At 43.9% G+C, this 22,290-nt stretch overlaps 1 protein-coding gene across 2 annotated transcripts; it reads right to left on the bottom strand.

Moving 5' to 3' along the window:
- Positions 1-9,387: 9,387 nt before the first annotated feature.
- Positions 9,388-21,996, bottom strand: SMIM20 (small integral membrane protein 20). 2 transcript variants are annotated; one of them, XM_004009751.5, is made up of 3 exons: positions 21,780-21,996; positions 10,805-10,861; positions 9,388-10,054 (listed from the first exon to the last, which is right to left on the bottom strand). In XM_004009751.5, exons 1-3 carry the CDS (start codon positions 21,886-21,888, stop codon positions 10,017-10,019), a joined length of 204 nt encoding a protein of 67 aa, XP_004009800.1. In that variant the 5' UTR covers positions 21,889-21,996; the 3' UTR covers positions 9,388-10,016. The 2 variants fall into 2 exon arrangements, with proteins under 2 accessions (XP_004009800.1, XP_012035154.1); XM_012179764.4 differs by having other exon boundaries at positions 9,935-10,054; positions 10,748-10,861.
- Positions 21,997-22,290: the final 294 nt, after the last annotated feature.

The raw sequence follows: 22,290 nt of genomic DNA, 5'->3' as shown, positions 1-22,290 counted from the left end.
AGCTGGTGGAAGTGATGGAATTCCAGTTGAGCTATTTAAAATCCTAAAAGATGATGCTGTGAAAGTGCTGCACTCAATATTCCAGCAAATTTGGAAAACTCAGCAGTGGCCACAGGACTGGAAAAGGTTAGTTTTCATTCCGATCCCAAAGAAACACAATGCCAAAGAATGCTCAAACTACTGTACAATTGCACTCATCTCACACACTAGCAAAGTAATGCTCAAAATTCTCCAAGTCAGGCTTCAACAGTATGTGAACAATGAACTTCCAGATGTTCAAGCTGGATTTAGAAAAGGCAGAGGAACCAGAGATCAAATTGCCAACATCTGCTGGACCATTGAAAAAGCAAGAGAGTTTCAGAAAAACATCTACTTCTGTTTTATTGACTATGCCAAAGCCTTTGACTGTGTGGATCACAACAAACTGTGGAAAATTCTTAAACAGATGGGTATACCAGACCACCTAACCTGCCTCTTAAGAAATCTGTATGCAGGTCAAGAAGCAACAGTTAGAACGGGACATGGAACAACAGGCTGGTTCCAAATCGGGAAAGGAGTACATCAAGGGTGTTTATTGTCACCTTGCTTATTTAACTAATATGCAGAGTACATCATGAGAAATGTTGGACTGGATGAAGCACAAGCTGGAATCAAGATTGCCAGGAGAAATATGAATAACCTCAGATAAGCAGATGACACCACACTTACAGAAAGCAAAGAACTAAGGAGCCTCTTGATGAAAGTGAAAGAGGAGAGTGAAAAAGTTGGCTTAAAACTTAACATTCAGAAAACTGAGATCATGGCATGTAGTCTCACCACTTCATGGGAAATAGATGGGGAAACAATGAAAACAGTGAGAGACTTTACTTTCTTGGCTCCAAAATCATTGCAGATGGTGGCTGCAGCCATAAAATTAAAAGATGCTGGCTTTTGGGAAGAAAAGCCATGACCAACCTAGACAGCATATTAAAAAGCAGAGACATTACTTTGCCAACAAAGATCTGTCTAGTCAAAGCTATGGTTTTTCCAGGAGTCACCTATGGATGTGAGAGTCGGAGTATAAAAAAAGCTGAGCGCCAAAGAATGATGCTTTTGAACTGTGGTGTTGGTGAAGAGTCTTGAGAGTCCCTTGGACTACAAGGAAATGCAACCAGTCCATCCTAAAGGAGATCAGACCTGAATATTCATTGGAAGAACTGATGGTGAAGCTGAAACTTCAATATTTTGGCCACCTTAGGCATAGAATTGACTCACTTGAAAAGACCCTGATGCTGGGAAAGATTGAAGGTGGGAGGAGAAGGGGACAACAGAGGATGACATGGTTGGATGGCATCACCAACTCAATGGAAGAGTTTGAGTAAGCTCCAGGAGTTGGTGATGGACAAGGAAGCCTGGTGTGCTGCAATCCATGGGATGGCAAAGAGTTGGACACGATTGAGAGAGTGAACTGAACTAACCAAACTACTGGTCACTTCCAAAGGCTGTTTTTAAGAAAGTGGCTTGCAACTCTAATACTTTGAACCAGGAAATGGGCTTAGGTTCCTTTAGGCTAAAGGCAGATGCTGAAATGAGGATTTAAAGACATGTCATTAATTTGGGAGGTGATATGAGAAGGGAGAAGTAGGACAGAAGAGAGAAGGATACCAGCTAAGGGGTGTCAGTGTGTCAACCGCTTCTGTGTACATCTGGGGCTCAGCCCCGTAGCAGGGCAAGAGTATGGTTGTTTCTCCACCAACTGCCATCCTCTGCTGCTGGGGGCTGTTCACAGGGGTCAACTCCCTAGCAGTTCTGACTTGCCCTGTGAGCGCACAGAGACCCAGTCTCTGGCTGGCTCAAACAACAGAAATTTATTTTCTCAAAGTTCTGGAGGCTTCCCTTCTTATTATTAGGAAGCCAGTCATATTGGATTGGATTCCCACATGGCTCAATGACAAAATATCTGCCTGCGAAGGCAGGAAATGCAGGTTTGATCCCTGTGGTTGGGAAGATCCCCTGCAGTAGGAAATGGCAACCCATTCCAGTATTCTTGCTGGGAAGCTCCATGGGCAGAGGAGCCAGGTGGGCGATATACTCCATGGGGTCACAAAGAGTCAACCATGATTGGGCACGCACTCACGCATGCATATTGAATTAGGGCCCACCCATACGACTTCATTTTCTCTTAATCATCTCTCTGAAGACCTTGTCTCCCATGCGGTCACATCCTAAGATGCTGAGGGTGAGGACTTCAATCTATGAATTTTGAGGGGACACAACTGAGCCCATGACACCAGTTAGTTGGTGTAATCATGTTAGGTCTTCTAGAGACTAGAAATGCAACCACCCTCCTTGTCTTCCCACCCCTTTACTGGAAACACACCTTGAAGGCCAGGGCCTTGGGGACTGGTTATGCCTCATCCTCTGACACTCACTCCTTGTAATGTCTCTCATCATCACTGAAAATGACTGTGTCTCGCACAAGCTGGTGCAAATATGAATGGGGAGCCCCAGCGGGCCAAGGAATCACATGTTGAGTCAGTGAAGGACAGAAGTCACCTTCTGGGATTCTCAAGCTGCTGCCTAACAACAAACTGTTCTCCAAAGCTGCAGACCAAACGTTCGAAAGGCAGGAACCAGCAAAAACCAAGTCCATCTCTCTTCATTATGAAAACTAAATAATGGTTTTTTGCTTGAGCATTTTATGTCTGTAATGTGAGTCCACGTCAAATGGGAGCACAAATAAAAAATAGCCATTTTAGAAAGCAGGTTTTGCTTATTCCACAAGATAAATCACCAGAGCTGCTGTTTTACTAGGAATTTCAAAACCAGACATGGGTTATATTTTTTCTGAAAACAATTGTCTTCATTTGAACTTCTCTGAGGGAGTATGTCCCTTTGGTTTTTCACTCAACTTAGCAAGGGCAGTGAGCTCCGTGCCCCCTACACGTGTTTATCCTGTATTCCAGCTCCACATTTATGGGGCTTAAGTGGCTCCAATGTATTCCAGGGCACATGTACTTAGCAGGGAAGTTCAGAATTGGCAACTCAGAGTTGCCCAAATTGATTCCACTTCTGCCTTAAGTAAACCTGCTCCCTCTGGTACAAACTTTTTTTTTCCCTCCTCCCCTTGCAAGTCAGTGTATGCTATTAGAGGTTGAAAATAAAAGGGCTATTTTAGAAAAGAAGAAAAATAAGTTAAAAATCAGCCTGAGGTTCAGAATACTGCTGTGGGTTACTGTGCCTTCTTTGAAGAAACTAAATAACTTTGCTAAATTATAAGACATTTCAGCCCTACGTAATTTGCTCACATGGCACAATTTTTAGTGTGAAAATTTTGTTATGGTAAAATTCTCAGCCAGCAGGAACATCTAGAAAACTCATCTATCCAGAACAATGCAGAAACAGAAAGCAAATACCATTTTAAAAAAAGAAGAAATAAAGAAAAGAAAAACAAAAACACTTCAGGGAGCCAAAATGTCACAAAGCCCTTGCACTTTATCCTCACCAGTGCTTCTAAATCCACATGAAAGGCGTTTACTTTCATTCGATGCCAAATTCCAGAATTTTGGCTAATGCTTCCCAACCTCACCGCACACTAGAAGCAGTAAATCTGAGATGAAGCCAGAGCCTGCTCCTTATAACTATAAGGCAGGGCAGAGATAAGAAAAAGAGAAAAGCCAGAAATCTCACAAGCACAGTAGGTAAACGTCTGACCCACCCCAATAGTCCCTTAGGGACAACTGTATAATAATAATAAGCCCAAGTCATAAAGGAGGGCTGAATTATGTTCAACATCTTTTATGTAAGGTGAAAATAACATGTGGAATACATTTTAGAAAAAATGATTAAAATAAAAAGTTGAGATGCCTTGTTAAGACTCTCTTGGTTGCATGTGACAAAACCCAATCTAAACTGGTGCAGAAAGGAAATTTATTAACACTATTTATTAATCTAGAGCTAGCCTTGCTTCAGACACAAATGAACCCAAGAGATGTGAACATTATTAAACCTGGCTTCTATCTCCTGTTGTTTTGTTTTAAAAAAATTTTTTTTTTTTTTAACTTTTGGGCTGTGCTGTGTAGCATGCAGGGTCTTAGTTCCCAGACCAGGATCGAACCCAAGCCCCCTGCATTGGAAGGTCAGGATCTTAACCACTGGACCATCGGGAGGTCCCTTCTGTTATTTCCTTCCAGGTTGTGTTAGTTTTAGATCAACTCTACCCTAATGGTGGCAAGATGGCTGCAAAATCTGGTGAATAAGAGATTCTCCTCTAATTCGACCACACAAGCCAACAGGCAAGAGTAACTCTAGCTAGACCTGCCTTACCTGGTTTGTGCTCTACGTTCACCCCAGATCCAATTTCTGCTGGCCAGGAGTTTGCATAGAGGTTCTGACTGGCCAAATTTGGGCCATATGCCTGCTCCTGTGCTTGGGTTGAAGTTAACTCTACCCAAAGCAGGGAGACAGAGTGGGAGAAAGATGAACAAAAGACTTAGAGGGGAGTAGATGACCCCACGAGAGAGAGAGTAAGATGTTGGGCAAAGAGAGCAAGAGCAGTGATGTCAAAAAAAACAAAACAAAACAAAACAAGAGCAGCTATGTCAACAAGGAGAGAAAACCTGTACCCACTTAGGATATCCAGCATGGCTCTTTCTTGAGGATGCTGGATATAATTACTCTTCACATTCATAAATGATTGTCAGTTACTGATTTTTATAGTTCAAGATATGATCACGACAGTAGGAAATGATTGTGACTCTGGAGTTTTCAATTACATGACCAAATTCTCTTTTTTGCACTATTTGGAGTTTGATTTTCTGTCACTTGCCACCAAAAAGCTCTGGACAAAGCACCCCCCCCCCCTTTTTTTTGGCATTTATTTTAATCATTTATGGTGAGATAGAGAAACCTAGGCAGATACTGTTGTGCACGGCAGCCTGACTCTTATAAGAAGCCGTGACACTTCATTTCTCTGCATCGTATTCAGAAGATCAGAGTTTGGGAAACACAACTTAGCGGAAGCAGAAGAGTGAAATCCCGCCCCGCTTCCGCTGCTGCCAATCTGCTGGGGGATGTTAGGGGAGGGCGACCTCCTGCTACTGCCTGGCTTACCTACTCCAGGAAAGAGCGCGGTGGAGTTAATGTCCCCCTTCAGACCACATTCAGTGGAGCAGTGCGGCAGGCTACCTTCCCCCACACGGGGGCTGCCAATGAGGTGTGTATTTTGTTATCAACAGGCAGAAAAAACTGCAGAGGGCCTTCTGCACTCAGCAGGTGCGAGGGAGGTCTGGGAGAATGAAATCACTGTCCGCGGAGACCTGCCCGGGGCTAAGAAACCTGGATGTTTCATCTGCTGATGCTTGGGAACCCCGGGTCACCAGCAGCTGAGCCCAGGAACCCAGACCTGAGAACATCTCAGATCCATCCCCCTGTCAGTGCTTTTCAGACTACCTGGGGTGAAGCCCAGTTGTTCGTTCTAACCACCAATCCACCGAACACCTATAACATATAATAAAATTAATTTTATTAAAAATTTTAAATAGCAAAAAAGTACAAAAGGAAAGCCCAACCTTTTAGAAAATTGAAGTATAGTTGATTTACAATATTGTGTTAGTTTCAGGTGTACAGCAAAGTGATTCAGTTATACACACACACACACACACACACACACACACACACACACACACACACACACACACACATATATATATATCACTGTTTGAATTCTTATCCATTGTAGGATGTAAGACACAGTAAATCTTTGTTAAGGAAAGCCCAATTTTTAAAATTCGGATTCAAAAGATAAAAACTGCTATTGACGCTTTTCACTGTTTATTCTTTTTTTCTGCACTTGGTTCACAGGTGACCATCCCACAGTGCTCTGGGGAAAGCACTCTTACTTTGTTTGAAAGTGTTCAGACCACTTCCTGCTTCCAGTAGGTGTCTGAAAATTAAGTAAAGCTTGTCGGTGGACATTGGAGAGTGTTCACCACATGGTCGTAAACACCATATCCTTCATTTGTTCCCTCATTCATTCTTTCCATTTCTCATTCAATCCATGCAAAATACTCGTGAGTTCCCACTGGATGTCAAGCCAAGGCTGGTGGGGTGGGCTCCGCCCACAGCGTGCATCCCAGTCAAACCATCTCGCAAAGGTATGCTTAGCTTTGCTGACTCTGCACCTGTGTCTTAATCCCAGGCATTTTTCACAGCTCTCTTGAAATGTCAGCTAGTCCATCAATGAATGCTGTCATTATTCTGACCTCTGCCAGTTCCCGGCATTCACTAGGTACCTTGCATACGGTATTCCTAACATCCCCAACAACAACAAAGGGGAAGTTTTATCATCCTTCCTGAACCCTCTGCTCCTCCTCCTGGACCATGTGGTTCTCTGGAAAGTTTCCTGCACGGCATACATTTATGAAAGTGAAATTGTGCAGCTCAAGGAAGTATTCAAAATCTCACTATACCCATGTAACTTGCATCCAAATTAAAATATATATATATATATATATATATATATATATATATATATAGAATATAGCGCCTTGAAGACCTCCTGTATCTCTTTCCAGTCACTACCCCACTGCTTCTTCCTATGAGCAGTCTCTACCCTGAATCCCAATTCCATGGCTTAATTTACCGTTTCTATTCTTTATCTAAATGAAATCTCAAAGTACTCTTGCAGCGTGCTTTTGTTCATTCTGCATCGCTTGTGAGATTCATTGCATTGTTGTTCATTCTCATTGCTGTACTGTAGTCTATTGTGTGACTGTATCAGTTTACTCTTTGTACTGTGGATGGGCATTTGGGGAGTTTCCAGAGCTGCTGGGTTTTAGTCCATGCCTCTTGGTAGCTTTACAAATGCATTTCTACTGCATAAATAGTAGAACTGCAGGGACACGGGGTTTACATGTACCCAGTGTCAGAAGTTACCCTGAACCTTGTTTAAGGCCCTTTAATATTCCACATTATCTGTGAATTTACATCATTTTTCCTTAACAGATTATAAGTGTGTTTTCAATTAAATAACCACTGTGCTCCAGCTCATTTTAAAATGACCGGTCTAACGTACAATATAAAATGGAAAACTAAGTGAGAAAGCAGAAATGAAAATAAGCTCAGAGGAAAAAAGAACAAAGGGAATATAATGGCTCGAATACATTCACAAGGTACTTTTCAAAAAGTTGGACCACAAATGTGGTGGAGCCTCCTATCAGCCAATACAAAGAGGGAAACAAGTTACACAAATCAATGTTCACAGGATAAATGTACCAACTGTTCAGGAGTGTGGCTATTTCTGGTGCTGAGATTTTTAAAAAGTCAACCAGTCTTCCTCAAGAGGATACTGTCTGACATTGAAAATGAAGGACCCAACAACTTCAATTGGCAACAACAAAGGAAATTTTATGTTACTCCCCTCCGGTTATAATCTCCCTCAACAGGCAACTCTGAGAGAACTAATGCAACCAGATACATGTTTCTCCAAAGGTGTAAGACCAAGAAAAAAAATAAGCTAGACTCAAAGTGTGGTTCAGGTACCTGGAGGGGTCTCCAGGATCTTTCTAGGGGTATTGCATGATCAAAAATATTTTTACAATCCTACCAAAGGCTTTTTGCCTTTTTATGAGGGTGTAGTTTTCCAGAGGTCACATGACATGTGATATAGCAATAGATCAGACACAGAAATAGACACGAGAATCTGAAATCTTCTATTAAGCCAGGCATTAAATAAATTTGCTCATTACTTTATTTTGGAAAATAAAATTTTTCACACAAAAATGTCATATACTTTAGGTCTCCTATGGATATTTTTAAATATTAAAAAATTGTTTTAATTTCTAATAAATTAAGCATCTATAGATACAATCCACTTAAGAAAAAACACTTGGGAGTTCTCAAAAATTTTCAAGTGATAAAGGGTCATGAGACTATTTGGCGAATGTCCCCAAAAGTCACAAGGCCCAGAAGATAACTGGTAAAAAATGTTCTGTGATCAAATACATTTGGGAAATGTTATGTCTCTCTTGGAAATTGTGAAATGAGAAGCAAATGAACTTAATGACTCTGTTTCCTAACTGTATATGACTGTGACTAAGATCCCCTTTCGAGTGCTTTCCTTGTTACCCTGAAGCCACACCTGGGAGTGGCATGGATGAACTGCTGTTGCTGCTGCTAAGTCGCCTCAGTCGTGTCTGACTCTGTGCGACCCCATAGATGGCAGCCCACCAGGCTCCCCCGTCCCTGGGATTCTCCAGGCAAGAACACTGGAGTGAGTTGCCATTTCCTTCTCCAGTGCATGAAAGTGAAAAGTGAAAGGGAAGTCGCACAGTTGTGTCCGACTCTTCGCGACCCCATGGACTACAGCCCACCAGGCTCCTCCATCCATGGGATTCTCCAGGCAAGAGTACTGGAGTGGGGTGCCATTGCCTTCTCCGATGGATGAACTACCAGGCCTTATTCAACCCTCATTAAGTACCATCCCCTACAACCTGGGCTTCTGTCAAGTGTGGGCAGCACAGTCTGACACTACACCTCTGATAACATTAAGAGTGATCCTTTTTATAAACATCAAGGCAGATGAGCAGGACAGAAAACCTCTTTAATCTCTGCAAAAAGGTAGACCAAGGGCAGGGTCAAGGCCAGGACAAAGAGCCCACTCAGACTAAACTGAGTCTGTTCCAGCTGACAAACAGGCCATTGAGGCCCCTGTCATCTATGATGCTCAGACGCAGTCATTTTAGCTGGGTATCTTCCAAAGCAGATGGTACGGGCACTGGCCTCAGTCACAGAGAAATCTCAATTAAGCACCCACAGGATGCTTGATTCTTAAGTCACACCTCCTGGTGCCCCCTCCAAGGAAGAGTGGTTAAATGTATCCCAAATGAGTCAACTTCTTTTATTGGGTTGTTAACTATGAGTCAATTAAATGTTAAGGAATGCTGACCAGAAACGATGACTTTGGAACTATCAATCTTATTTCTTTCTGACAGTAATTAACATAATTATGCCAGTATTCTATTAGGCCTACTCCCAGTTCACAATAATAAAATTATGTCATCAGGCAGCTCATCTAAAAGAGAGCACACAGCAATGTGCAAGGCACTCTGGGGGAATCCAAAAATGAAAAAGATGTTTCTTTTTTGAAAGCACAGAATCTAGATAACAGGTCAGAGACCAGAGAAGGAAACAAGTATTCTCATGCTCATCTCTGCAGCACGTGGTGAGCTATCTGGTAGAGAACTGTATTCAATAAACATTTGTCTCAACATATTTGCTATTTACCGCTAAGATTTTTACTTGACAAACACCACATAGTCAAATGTCTGGTCAAATATAATTCAGTCAAACAGTACTTCTCAGTATAATTAATGAGCCTATAAAAAAGGTACAAAAACACTTATACCATTATGAAGTAAGAGAAACCATTTTAATATACACATTTTCACTTCAGTCAATTCAACAATGATTTTTAATAGGCATGCAGACCCATTTAGTTTGCTTCAAATTTATTTCTCAATATGCAGCAACCTTGCTAATGAGATAGTTGAGCTGAACTATTTATTCTTAAAGAGTACAATGTACCTTGTCCTCAAAGAGTTCTATCAACTTTAACATTTTCAAAGAGCCCTATGAGGCTGCTCAATATGGTAGTTTTCCCCTGAAATTTCCTATTTGGAGGATGGCAAAACAGTCTAGAATCTTCCCCAGTCTACTGGTTGCCTGTATTCATATCACAGCTTGGCTGGCTAAGAGGTAGAGACTGAATAATATGTAGATAGCCTTCAAGCCCAGCTGAGTGAGACAGCTTCATTTTTAGAAAGGAAACCAAGTCATGAAAACCCTCCTAATAGTATGATTTGTTCCAGGGCTCTTTTAAGAAGGGACGTGATCCTCAGGCACAGGACTCTTTACGGCCTGCTGGAGTTTTCTGCTCCAGCCGGTGTTCTCTAGCCAGGTGGCTTACTGCACTTGCTGTAGGACTGAAAGCATGAAGTCTCTGTCTACTTTCATAATTAGAGGTGGTGTTAGTCTTCTCATTTCCGGCCAAACGGATCCGACCACACTTTCAACCCTATAGAAAGAAACATGAGTTAAAAACAGGATCGTTTTTAAATTTCCTATCACTTCCCTCAACCCCAAACAAAGAGGATGACATCAGAATGGAGCCGTGCAGTTTCTCGGAGTTTGAGGTAGTCCGGGCAAGCTGCCGGAACCCCAGAATGGAACGGCTGGGCAGCTGTGGCAGCCGAGAGAGATTTTTAAATGGCTCAGAAACGGCCCCACAGTAGGGAGATATGTATCTGGCCTAGTTAAAAAATAAATTAAAAAAAGACCGTGGCCACAAGAGTTTTGGCTAATAAGCTAGAAACCTCTCATTCTCAGCCAACTTGGATTGTCTCAAAGTAACTAACCATTCAGCCATAAAGGGAAATTCTGAGCTTCTGTACAAAGCAGAATCCTGCGTCAATTAAAATAGCTCACAAGTAAACAGTATTTTCCCATGAGGGTAGTGTTTAAATAGGTGCTTGGTAAATAAGTCTGCAAAACAGCTATTTATGCTTCATAGTTAATTGCACACTTGTTACATGTTTATGCCCACTTATCAAACTCAACAGAAACATGCAAACTTGCAAAAACTATTCCGGAGTGAAATATTAAGAGGAAGTCTCAGGGTGGCAACCTCTAAAATGGCAACTGCTGAAAAATAATAACACAATCACAATCTAGCCTCAAAGTGAAAAAGATTTCTCTGCAAAGCACATACCTCCCCTCAATAATGCAGTATTTCACATGAGATTTTTGTCTTGATTTTTAAGTTTACCTGGTGGCTGCACGTCTTCTTGAATAATACCAGCTCGATTTATGGCTTGTTCCTTCTCTGAGAAACACAACAGAAAAATTACTCTTTAGAGAGGGGGTGGGGGGCAGAATGGTGGGACTCTTTGTATCTACATGGGACAATAAGAGAACAATATATCTGAGTGCTATTAAATTCAGAGCTGCCACTGCCCAGAGCCTTTAGGTAATGGAAGTTGGACCCTATCAAGCAAAAAGACTGGATATTTTCAGGGAAAGCAAGCAAGCCATACTTCAGAAGAAAAACTCCCAATGAACATCTTTTCTCGGTGATATCAGCAGTTTGGAAAGGCAACAAAAACAACAGAAAAAGAACAATTTTGAAAGAACTAGTGGGTGTGATGCGATGAGGGCAGGGCTGTTGAATTGATGGAACAGTACAATTAACAAGAAAACGATGCAGTTTGTGCCTAAAATGTACTCCACTGAAGGCCTAGAGCTAAATATGCTATGTTTTTGATAGGAAATAGAGCAGAAAATTAATCTTTGGGTGGGTGGCTTTGGTTTGGATAATTGAAGCTTCCCTAATTGACTGCAGGTGCTGCACCAATTAGTAAGCGCGTTCTAGTGACAGCGGCTTAGCTGATCTCTTTGGAGATGTCCAACAGGCGAGGGCCAAGAGAAATTGGGCATTTTATGTCTGTGGGCTTCAAGCACTCTGACACATCTTTCTAAGTGGTTTCAAATAAACCCAAGGGCTGTAAAAACAAAGACTTATTATTTTAAGTATCTTGACAAACAAATCGTGGCTTTTCAGCAGAAAGACTTGGAGCCAAAGGATGTTTACTAGTATATTATAGTAATTAAGTGCTGTAATCAAACCTCTGTTTTAATCAGGCTAAGAGTGTTTCTTTTAAATCCATATTTAACTCTTCTTTAATATTAGGCCATTTTCTTTATTCTGGCCTCTGGATTCTCACAAAGTTAAAAGAAACAGGGTGTTGCCAAATCGAATATTGATCGAACTTGCTTCTCTGGTGATACGACGGAAAGTCAATCCTAAGGGACCTATCTGAGGTTTTATCAATGCTAAGTTTTGCTTTGGCAACTAAAACACTGGGCAGTAGGGATCATCTGAATCTTGACATCCAATTCTAAGTGAGACAGAGAAGATACAGCACAAAGAAGCCCCTTATAGACAATGGTGACAGTTTCACTGGGCCTCTCTGAAGTAGCAGGTAAATGACAACCATGTCCCTATGGACCAAGAGATGCCAAAGGATGCCTTCCATCTAGAGAGGATGATAATGGAGCCTGAAGGTGTCAGACTTTCTAAAATAACTCAACACAAAAGACCGTCTTATTTCCTAAGAAGTTGAATCCCTGTAGGATTGAGCCCCACCATGCTGTCACCATGGAAGTCTCCAAGTATCGATGTGTCTCAAACATGCTCTTAGAAAATGCCAACTAGTACAAGACTACACTGTCATCAATAGTGCCAGGAACAAAAATAGGTATCATTTTTCATACCTAAAAGGTCCACTCTCCAGTATTACGGAAAAAGGAAGAGATGAGTTTTTTTAAAAAAAAACACTTGATTGCCCGAAAGCATTCTAGATGTCCAGATTTAAGAGAATCAGATAGCCTGGTGTACCGGAACACATTCTACAAGAGGCAGGTTGTACAAAGCCAAAGAAACTGGCAGTCTGCCAAGCATCAAAGGAAGCTGACTTCCGGTGACAACAGAATGCCTAATTGTGTTCTCACCTCTTACACTGCAATAGAGAACCAACAGAAGAGAAAGAAATCCCTGTCTTTACACTTCCTTGCTAATTGCTAATGAGGTTGGAAAGAGGCTGAGGATTTATTTTAAATAGACCATAATCTCTTTATAATCCTTGTCCTTATGCAACCACCTCTTTTTTTGGCTTGGACGGGCAATTTAAACTGATTTGTAGAACTAGTTCTTACTGAGTGATAACTGGTATTAGCATCCTATCTACACTCCCTGGTTCTTTTATCCATTAATGTTCCATAGTCCTTGAAGACCAAAACAATCTTATAAATTCACAATATGACACAAAGACACTTTATTTGTGAATGTGGGATATGCTTAAAGGCAAACAAACTGGCCCCTCGGGACTCAGCAAATACGTCCTGATGAAGCTGACAGTAGGTGTCTATTTTGCTGTCATTAGAGAAATAGCAGACGTCTCTGGGCTTCAGGTAAAGGGCAATACAGAAGTCAGGGGTTTAACTGTGTGGGCAAATCAGGATAAGCTAATTACTGACTTTTTGGTAGTAAGCATATTTCTATCAGGAGTGAAATGATTAAAATGCAAATACGCAGCACTGGGCTACGAGCTTTGCAAGTCAGTTAGGTAAGTCCCCTCTCCAGTGTCTCAGCAAGCCCAACTCTGCCCCCTGGTGCTAAGGCAGTGAGCTGATTTGCAGTTTTAATCGAGGATTCTTAGTTATATTATTCAGAACTTAGTAATACACGCAGATGGGCTCATTTTTGTACGGTAGCAAAAGAGTCTTAAACCCACCTTTTAAGACTTTTTTAAGTTTTAAAGTTTAAGACTTTTTACAGTCTTAAACCCATCCTTATATTAAATGTCCATACTGTGAAATCTGTGTGACTTATTACTTTATTTAACATTCACAGCAGATGGACGCAGCACACCACGCACCAGCTCCTCAGTGGTCTTGTCAGGGACGGTGCTCTTGGGGAGCACTAGCAGACAAAAGCCTAAAAGCACGTGCAGAATCTCACCTCGGGACCCTCTGCAGTGAGACCACCACCTCAAGAATACCCTCTCCATCTCCTCCTGCCAATGAACTAGTTAAAATACAAGCAACTCACCACCCGAGGTAACTGGCCAGATGTCAGCATCTGAATAGGGACTGTATAGTACATAAAAGCATTGTGTCAACATTAAATTTCCTGGATTAGATAACTGTGATTACGTAAGAGAATGTCCCTGTGCTCAGGAAATACATGCTGATGTCTTAGGTATCAAAGCTCACAAGGCCTGCTACCTAACTCTCAAATGGTTCAGCAAAATAACAGTAATAGTAATATGTGTATAATCTGTGAACATACACGTATTCTATGTATGTATGTGTGTACAGACATGTCACATACACTTCGGAAGAGAAAGCAAATGTGGCAAAATGTTAACAACTGGTAAATCTAGGTGAAGGACATAAAGGGATTCATCCCACTATTCTTAGGTTTTCTCTGTCAGCTGCATTTTTTTAACAACAAAAATACACAACTGCAAAACAAGTATAAGGAAGTCTAACAACACTATTTCATGATGATTAATTCAAAGTCTCTTTTAAAAATAGCAAATACAAAATGAAAAAGTACTTTTCTAGTGCTCCCACTCTGCTGCAGTCTGCGGGGTGACCCAGGCTGGATGTGTGTGCCATGGGAGGGAGTGTGAGCCAGTGGCTGAGGGCACCAAGGGGCCACCAGAAGCACGGGCTCCTCCCAATGCTGGGAACACCTCTGTTTCTCACCAGGGTGTGTGATGAAATCCAGGCAGCTTTGTAAGGCCTGTTTAGTCTGTGCAATTCATTTTCCTCAAGGTGAAAGGAATAAAAAGCATATTCTGAGCACTTGCCATGGAATAGGGAAAACGCCCTCTTAAGGTAAGAGGTATTCCTCATCAAGTGACTTCTCACAGGCCTGCTCCAACTATCACACACTGTGGGTGGGGGCACAAGGAGAGGAAGAATTGAGGGGTCATGGTTCTTCCACCTTGGCTTTGCTGGCAGACACTCCTCTGTCCTAAATGCAGGTGAAACTGGGCTACATTAAGCAGCAGACAAGGCTGGGGAGTTTGGGTCGAGTATTTACCCAGCAATGAATGTGCTGCTGCTGCTGCTAAGTCGCTTCAGTCGTGTCCGACTCTGAGCGACCCCATGGACTGCAGCCCACCAGGCTCCTCCATCCATGGGATTTTCCAGGCAAGAGTACCAGAGTTGGGTGCCATTGCCTTCTCCGAATGAATGTGCTAAGTGACCCTGAACAAGGCCCCTAAACGTGGGGGCTGAATGAGCACAAGTTTCCTGGCAAAACCCTATGGTTTTATGCTTCTCCACACCTAATTAAAGTTAGTTAAAAACGTACAGGATCACAGGAAATGATCTTATTTTGTCTCATTTCATAGGTTGCCTTGAAATGCTGTTATTTTTAAAAGGCTACATTCAGGATCCCTGACTGGTTCTAAGACAAAACGCAATCAGGCTTCAAGCTGTATCACTTGCATGCTTCCCTAAACATGGGCTCTTCCCACAGTTGGGCCGACAGGCTGAAAGCTAAAAATTAACATCCGGACTCCCCTGCAGAAGGACTGCAGAACTAACTGAAGACTCTGGTTTCGGACTGACAATTGCCATCTCCCGGGGCTCATTTCAGTATCAGCTATCACAAGTCGAACTGACTTTGTATGCTACCTAACACTTGGTAAAGTCTGGCTGAGTTAGTTAAAGAGCTGAAGATCACACTGAATGTCAAGATGAAATTCAAGATGGCAGTCTTGCAATAGTGGCCTGTCTGCTTTTAAATCACAGAAGATCTTGGCTTTATTTTACATAAGGGGCCTTCTGCCTCTTTTCTACTGCCTTGAGGCTTATTTCACAAGGGGCCCAGGAACCTACCTACCCCCTATCCAGGCCAGCCAGCATCAGTCAAGCTGGCCCAGCTGAAAGGTCCCACAGTGACTCGGCTCTTGGGCCCTACATGGCCTGGGCTCCTTGCCAGCCTCTCGCTCCCCTTGTCAAGGACTGGGTGTCTGCCCAGGCCTTCCAAGGACTGTGGGCTTCTCCTTGGTCTGCCCAGAATTCTGGGGACCACAGAGGTATGAAGGAAAAGACCCAACAAGAGAGGCTAAGAAGGAGTGGATGAAAGGTAGGAACAAAAGAGCAAAGCCAGGAGTGCTGGTGGAGGTGGACCACCAAGCCCGAGGAAGAACGCGTCCGGAGCAGGGGCAGTCTGCCTGGGGTCTTGCCTCTCACGTGTAGTCACCCGACCTCCTGCGTCACAAAGAGAACAGAAGCCAAGGTGACCAGGAAGGACCTACAACCTCCCAAAGCCACACCGCCGTCAAGCTGTATCCATGCCCACCCTTCCTCCTCAACTGGTGGGAGAAGGGTCCTGCCTTGGGTCCAAGGCTCCTCCTCCATCTGACGTCGAGATTCCCCCACCTCCTCCAGCAGCCTTCTTTATCCAGAGGCCCTCTTGGCTCCCCAATGCTCCCAGACAAAACAGAACCTCTGCTTCCCTAGCCCCCTCGACCAGCTGCAAATACAATTCCTCATTCTCCTCTTCAGACAGCCCAACGTCTTTATACAGTCAACCTAATATATTATTTACTCTTCATCCGCTGCAATCTGCCTTCTCCCCACTGTCAAACCACTGAAAGCACTCTTAACAAAATAGCCACTGAGCTTCACCTTCTTTTTTGCTAAATCCAATGGATATTTTCAGTTTTTATCTTCCTTACTGTCTCTAAGCAGCCAAGCCCTGCTGATCACACCCTCTGCCATGAAGAGCTATCTTCCTGGGGCTTATGACTGCAGCCTCTTCCGGTTTTAAGGCCCTTACTCTGGCCAATCCTTGTCAGTCTCCTTAGAAGGCCCCTCCTCCCCTGCCACTTGCCCTGCAGACCTTCGAGTGCCAGTGTTCAGCTGCGTTCCGTCCTGGGCCAGCGGGTCGCTTTCAATCCCGGAATGCTGCCTGGAGCCGCACCTGCTGCAGTGACTCTGCTTCCCATCTGATGCTGAAGATGTGCTGTCTCTAGCTCCAGCTCAGACCCTGTGGCTCGGCTCCAGACTGGCACATCCCAGCACCTAGGGGAAACCTCCAGGAGCACATCCAGGTACCTAACACTCAATACATCTCAAACTGAACCGGCCTGTCCCTTCGCCCCCCAAACAGACTTCATGTATTCCTTAATGCCTAGCACCACATCTCTTCAACTGCTGGAGCCACAAAGCTGAGGGCCAGTCTCCTTCCTCTCCCTTGCTTGCCCTTGAGCTAATCAGTCACAAATCCCTATAGAGGGTTTATTTCTTAAACCTGGCTCCTGAACTCAGTCCTTCTGCCCATTCCCATAACCACCAGCATTCTGGTTCAGGCTACCGTCATCTCTCCTAAAGTCACAGGAAGCACAGCCTGCCTGGGTCTTGGCCTTCTTACCTTCAACCTTGGCCCTTCCGGCCCCTCCGCCAGATACAGTCAGAGATGCCTGGAAAGGCTGAATCTGATCACCTTGCTCTCCTGATTAAAACATTTCAATGACTTTCCACCAGCTGGACTCTGAGGACAGCAGAGGGTTATTCAAGTGTTTTAAAATAAGCAAGTGAGATGATCAAATTCTAAGAGCAAATGGCACAACAATAGGTTTTTCAACAGGCACAGTGGAAAACCTGGAGTTCTGTACATTTTCTGACACACACGCATGTATTTTCCCAGTTACAAATTCTCACCAAAGAGACACAAAGATGTATTTCAGAATGAAGAAAACTGAAACTAGAAAGGTGTGAGACAGACAGATCAGTGAATAAAGAATGTGGGTCTAGAGAAACAATCAGTGATTGTGTAAAACGCTGATGGTCCTAAGTGGTCTGGGGAGCAAGAAACACAAGGCAGGAGGGGTGGGGAGTGTGGAACAAGAGCTAAGGCCTTCTAAGGTCTTTGTTTATTTCATAGGAGGTAAAGAGATCCCTTGGACTACAAGAGATCCAACCAGTCCATCCTGAAGGAGATCAACCCTGGGATTTCTTTTGGAAGGAATGATGCTAAAGCTGAAACTCCAGTACTTTGGCCACCTCATGCGAAGAGTTGACTCATTGGAAAAGACTCTGATGCTGGGAGGGATTGGGGGCAGGAGGAGAAGGGGACAACAGAGGATGAGATGGCTGGATTGGCATCACTGACTCAATGTACGTGAGTCTGAGTGAACTCCGGGAGTTGGTGATGGACACGGAGGCCTGGCGTGCTGTGATTCATGGGGTTGCAAAGAGTCGGATACGACTGAGCGACTGAACTGAACTAAACTGAAAGATATTGACTAGCTCTAAATTGTCAAAGCAATTTAGAAAAAGAAAACAGAATGTAAAACTTTCAAACTAGCAGAGGGCAAGAAAATTAAATAAAGAAGCCTTGAAGCAGAAAAGGACAGGAAAAAAAAAAGTAGAGACAAGATTAAATAGAAAACATAAGATAGGGAAAACAATCCAACATTTTAAAGATTATCAGACTGGATTTTTTTTAAAAAATCCCAGTTTGGGTTGCTTATAAGACTTAAGTAAATGCTTAAAAGACTTAAATAAATGCTAAATATAAGAGAATATATATACCAGGAAAACACTAACCCAAAGAAAGCTGGTAACTATGATGATATTAGATAAAACAGAATTGGGGAGGAATGTTAGGGGATAAAGAAGACTCTTACGTAATGATAATTGAAAAAAAAAAATTCTTCAGAACATTCTAGATTGTGAGCAACAACTAATATGGCCTCAAGACATATAAGTAATAGAATTAAGAATGATTTGGAACCATCATACACAGAATTCTGTACCCCCAAAGAAGAGAACATACCTCATTCCAAGCATACAGGGAACATTCACAAAAACTGACCTGTACCAAGTCACAAAGCAAATCCTGACCAGCATCAAAGAATCAAAATCACATGGTCTGCATTCTTCGACCACAAATGCAAAGAAGGTAGATAAGCAACGATAGTGTAACCAGAAAGACCAGGGTGGCTGCCGGGTAGAGAGCGGGGTGGTTGTGGTGCTGGTGGGGCAGGGAGACAACTCAGAGCACAGGCCGTGGGTGGCGGGAGAGGGGCTGGACAGGGGTGGGGCGGTGACATGAGAGGAGAGCTCTGACTCGTCCAGCCACATATATCCAGCACCTAACAGCGCCAGGCACACTGCTGTTAAAACACAGGTTTTTAAAAAATGGAAAGAAGGCCAAGTAAATGCTAACTGAACGTGCCGAAATGAATCGAAGCTCCGTCCTCACAGTGCATCTCCATGACCTGGTCACGAATGCCTCACCTGGGTCTGAGCATCTGCTTAAATCTCCTTGTCTCACTTCCCTGCCCCTGGAGCTCCTTATTTTTGAAATGTTTTTATGGGATTCCTAATGTAAAAATATGAACTTCCCTGGTGGCTCAGCAGCAAAGAATCCATCTGTGAATGCAGGAGACACAGTTTTGATCCCTGGGTCAGGAAGATCCCCTGGAGAAGAAAACGGAAACCCACTCCAGTATTCTTGCCTGGAAAATTCCATGGACAGAGGAGCCTGGCGGGCTACAGTCTATGGGTTGCAAAGAGTTGGACACAACCGAGCAACCAAAACAAAAATAAAAAATCAGTATTTCTACACCTTTTATCTCATTTAATTCACTCCAAAACATGTAAATTCAGTCCTGCAATTTCACTGTTACAGATGAGGAAACAGGCCAGGCTCAGAGAGGTTAAGTAGCTCATCTTAAGATCCTCTTCTAGGAAGGGACTTAGACCCTCATCTGACTTTCTCCCTCTATCCTCTTAGAGAGGCAGTATGGTGCCCTGGTGTAATAGTGAATGGCACTGGTTCAAATCTGGGACTCATTGGTTGTGGGTTTCTGTACAAGTTAACTGTTTTATACCCCAGTCTGTCCATGTATAAAATGGGGATGATGATCACATAGCAACTACCATAAAAGGTTGCTATTTGCACCAAATGGGTTAATATAGAAAAGGTGCTTGGAAGAGTGTCAGACATATAATCCATTTTCAATACATATCAGCTATACAGTATTATTTACCTGTTTAAGGACTCAGTTATAACTCAGATAAAAGTGTCCAAAGTAATTAAAATTGAACCAGAAATGTGGGCAGGTGTTGACCGCCTTACACATTTAAAAATGCTGATATTGTAGCCACACACTCAGCGCTCACTTAAAAGGCCTAATTCGTCTGTCTTAAAGTGACTCAGTTAACCATAGTCTATGGACCTGTAAGACTGTTGTTGGGAGACACAGCACAAACCCACACCCTGAACCAGAGGCGGGTTTCTCAATCTCGGCACCATTCACATGTCGGGCTGGGTAATTCTTTCTTATGGGCGGCTGTCCTACGTGTTGCACAAACTTTAGGAGTCTGGCCTCTATGTGCTAGATGCCAGTGGCACACTCACCCACCCCACCCTACCCCATGGCACCCATTTTGTGACAAGCAAAAATGTCTCCATAGAGAACCAAATGTCCCTGGGAGTCAAGAATCACCGCTAGTTGAAAAACCACTGCTCTAGTCTTCCTAGACTGAAACTTTGCTAGGGGGATCCAAAGCAGACCCTCTTGACTCAAGTTCAACTCTAGAGGCTATCATAAAAAAGTGAAGCAAGGATTCTGTAAGGAGGGATAACACAGATTATGCAAGGCCTCACTCAACCCCACTTTTATTTACCCCGCACATGGGTGCACAGAGACAGGCTGGAAGGCAGAATGCAGAGACCATTTCAATACCAGGTGATAAAAAAGAAGCTGCAAGGAAATCTGAGTGTGTGCTTAAAACGCTCTGTCTCAGAAACAAAATGCTGTAGAATCTGTAATGGGCAGAGCATTTACACGGAGCTTTCGGCTTTAGATCGCCAAGCTTTCAGCCTCCGCTAATACTGTCAAGGGGCAAGGCTGGCCCTCTTCCATCTTCAGGATGATTCAGGTTTCCTGGAGAACAAAATGAGCCTCTAATGCCTGATATTTTCTCTCTGACAGATGGTTTCAGATGTATCAAAGTGCTAATCCTTGCTGAGGTATAGGTCTCAAGGAAGGAGAGTTTGGCTTTTAGAATGATAGGACTTGAATGATTAAGGAAGAAAATTACTCCCAGGATATTCGCCATTGTCATGTGAGCAGCCGGCTTAAAACCAAGGAAGACAGCAGAATGTGAAAAAAAAGATTTGAGGAGAAAGGAGAGGAAAAACTCAAAAATCCAGGTTAACAGTTCAGGTTCGAAATATGTCCACTCAATGACATCTTTGGGAGTGGAAATGAAGTGGAAATAAAAACACCTTCAAGCTCAGGATAATGAGGGGCCATCCCTCCCCACAACATCACCATTCCCAGCTTCGGGGTGTGGAAGAAGGCCCGGAAACGAAGGCGGAAGTTGGAATATTATTCTTGCCACTTACTAGCTGTGTGTCCTTGGGCACGTAATACAGCCTCTCTGAGACTTCCCATCCATAAAACAATACTAACCTGCCTCAAAATGAGGTTGTATAAATTAAGTGATCCAGTATTAGTTGCTCAGTCGTGTCCGACTCTTTGTGACCCCATGGACTGGGGCTCCCTAGACCCTTCTGTACCTGGGATTCTCAAGACAAATAATGAAGCTGGTTGCCATTTCCTTCTCCAGGAGATCTTGGCAACGTGCTTAATGAAGACACATTATAAAGCCTCCAGTCAATACCAGTATGAACTAGGATTTAGTGTTGACCTACTATGTCAACTGCTTTTATTACCACCTTTGAGTCTCATCAGATGCCAGGCAGTTTTACAGATATTATACAGACAAAAGAGACGCAGTTCAATCCCTGGATTGGGAAGATCCCAGTAGGAAATGGCAACCCATTCCAATATTCTTGCTTGGAAAATTCCATGGTCAGGGTGGCCTGAAGGGCTACAGTCCATGGGATAGCAAAGAGCTGGACACGACTGAGCGACCCAGCATGCACGCACTCACGCACACACACACACACACAGATAACTACTACTGAGGATGGTGAAGGTCTCAGAGGTTGAGTCACTTGACCCCGGTCACACAGCCAAAGTCGAACCCGGGTCTCGCTGACTCGTGAACCAACCTCTGTCCATGGCCCCACGTGGGGATGATGAGGGAAAGCGGGGGGTTACTAGGGCCAGTCGGCCGCGCGGGGTCAGAGATCACTGTCACCGGGGCCGGGACGCCGCGTGGGGTCAGAGGTCACTCACTGTACTCCTCCAGCCGCATTAAGGGCCGGAAGTAGATGGGGTAGAAGGCGGCGCCGATCAGTGAGATGAAGCCGCCGAAAATGAGAGCAGTGCGCAGGTTCCGGGACATGGCTCCAGCCGGGGCTACCGGGACTCTCCTAGGGCCCCGGACTCTCCAAACCGGGCTCCCGCCGGCTGGGCCGTGACCCCGCTCGGAAGAGGAGGAACAGCTTTCGCTTCCGGGCCTTGGGGGCGGGGCTAGAAGTTGGGGCTGGGCCGAGGCAGAGCGAGGTGGGAGCAGGGGTGGGATCAGAGGCGGGGCCTAGGGGTGGGTGGGGCTAGGAGATATTGGGCGGGGCCTCAGGCCCGGCGCACCGCCTCCCCGGTAGTCCCGGCATCGCTTAGCGCCCAGCGAGAGCCAACCGCTATTAAGAGTGGAGGATTAATTGCTCATTGCTCTCCGTTCCCAGTCCCTCCCCCAGTCGCTACCCGCCAAGCCTAATTTTTCTCTCAGCTGCCCCACCCACCGCTC

The sequence above is a fragment of the Ovis aries genome, chromosome 6, assembly GCF_016772045.2.
Source record: "Ovis aries strain OAR_USU_Benz2616 breed Rambouillet chromosome 6, ARS-UI_Ramb_v3.0, whole genome shotgun sequence".
Lineage (NCBI taxonomy): Eukaryota > Metazoa > Chordata > Mammalia > Artiodactyla > Bovidae > Ovis > Ovis aries.
This window is presented reverse-complemented; position numbering and strand designations above follow the sequence as displayed.

Coding starts and splice junctions, on each gene's coding strand:
- SMIM20 (XM_004009751.5), bottom strand. CDS start 21,888: ATGTCCCGGAACCTGCGCACTGCTCTCATTTTCGGCGGCTTCATCTCA. Junction 10,862..21,779: donor AATGCGGCTGGAGGAGTACA/GTGAGTGACCTC, acceptor TGTGTTTCTCAG/AGAAGGAACAAGCCATAAAT. Junction 10,055..10,804: donor AGAAGACGTGCAGCCACCAG/GTAAACTTAAAA, acceptor TTCTTTCTATAG/GGTTGAAAGTGTGGTCGGAT.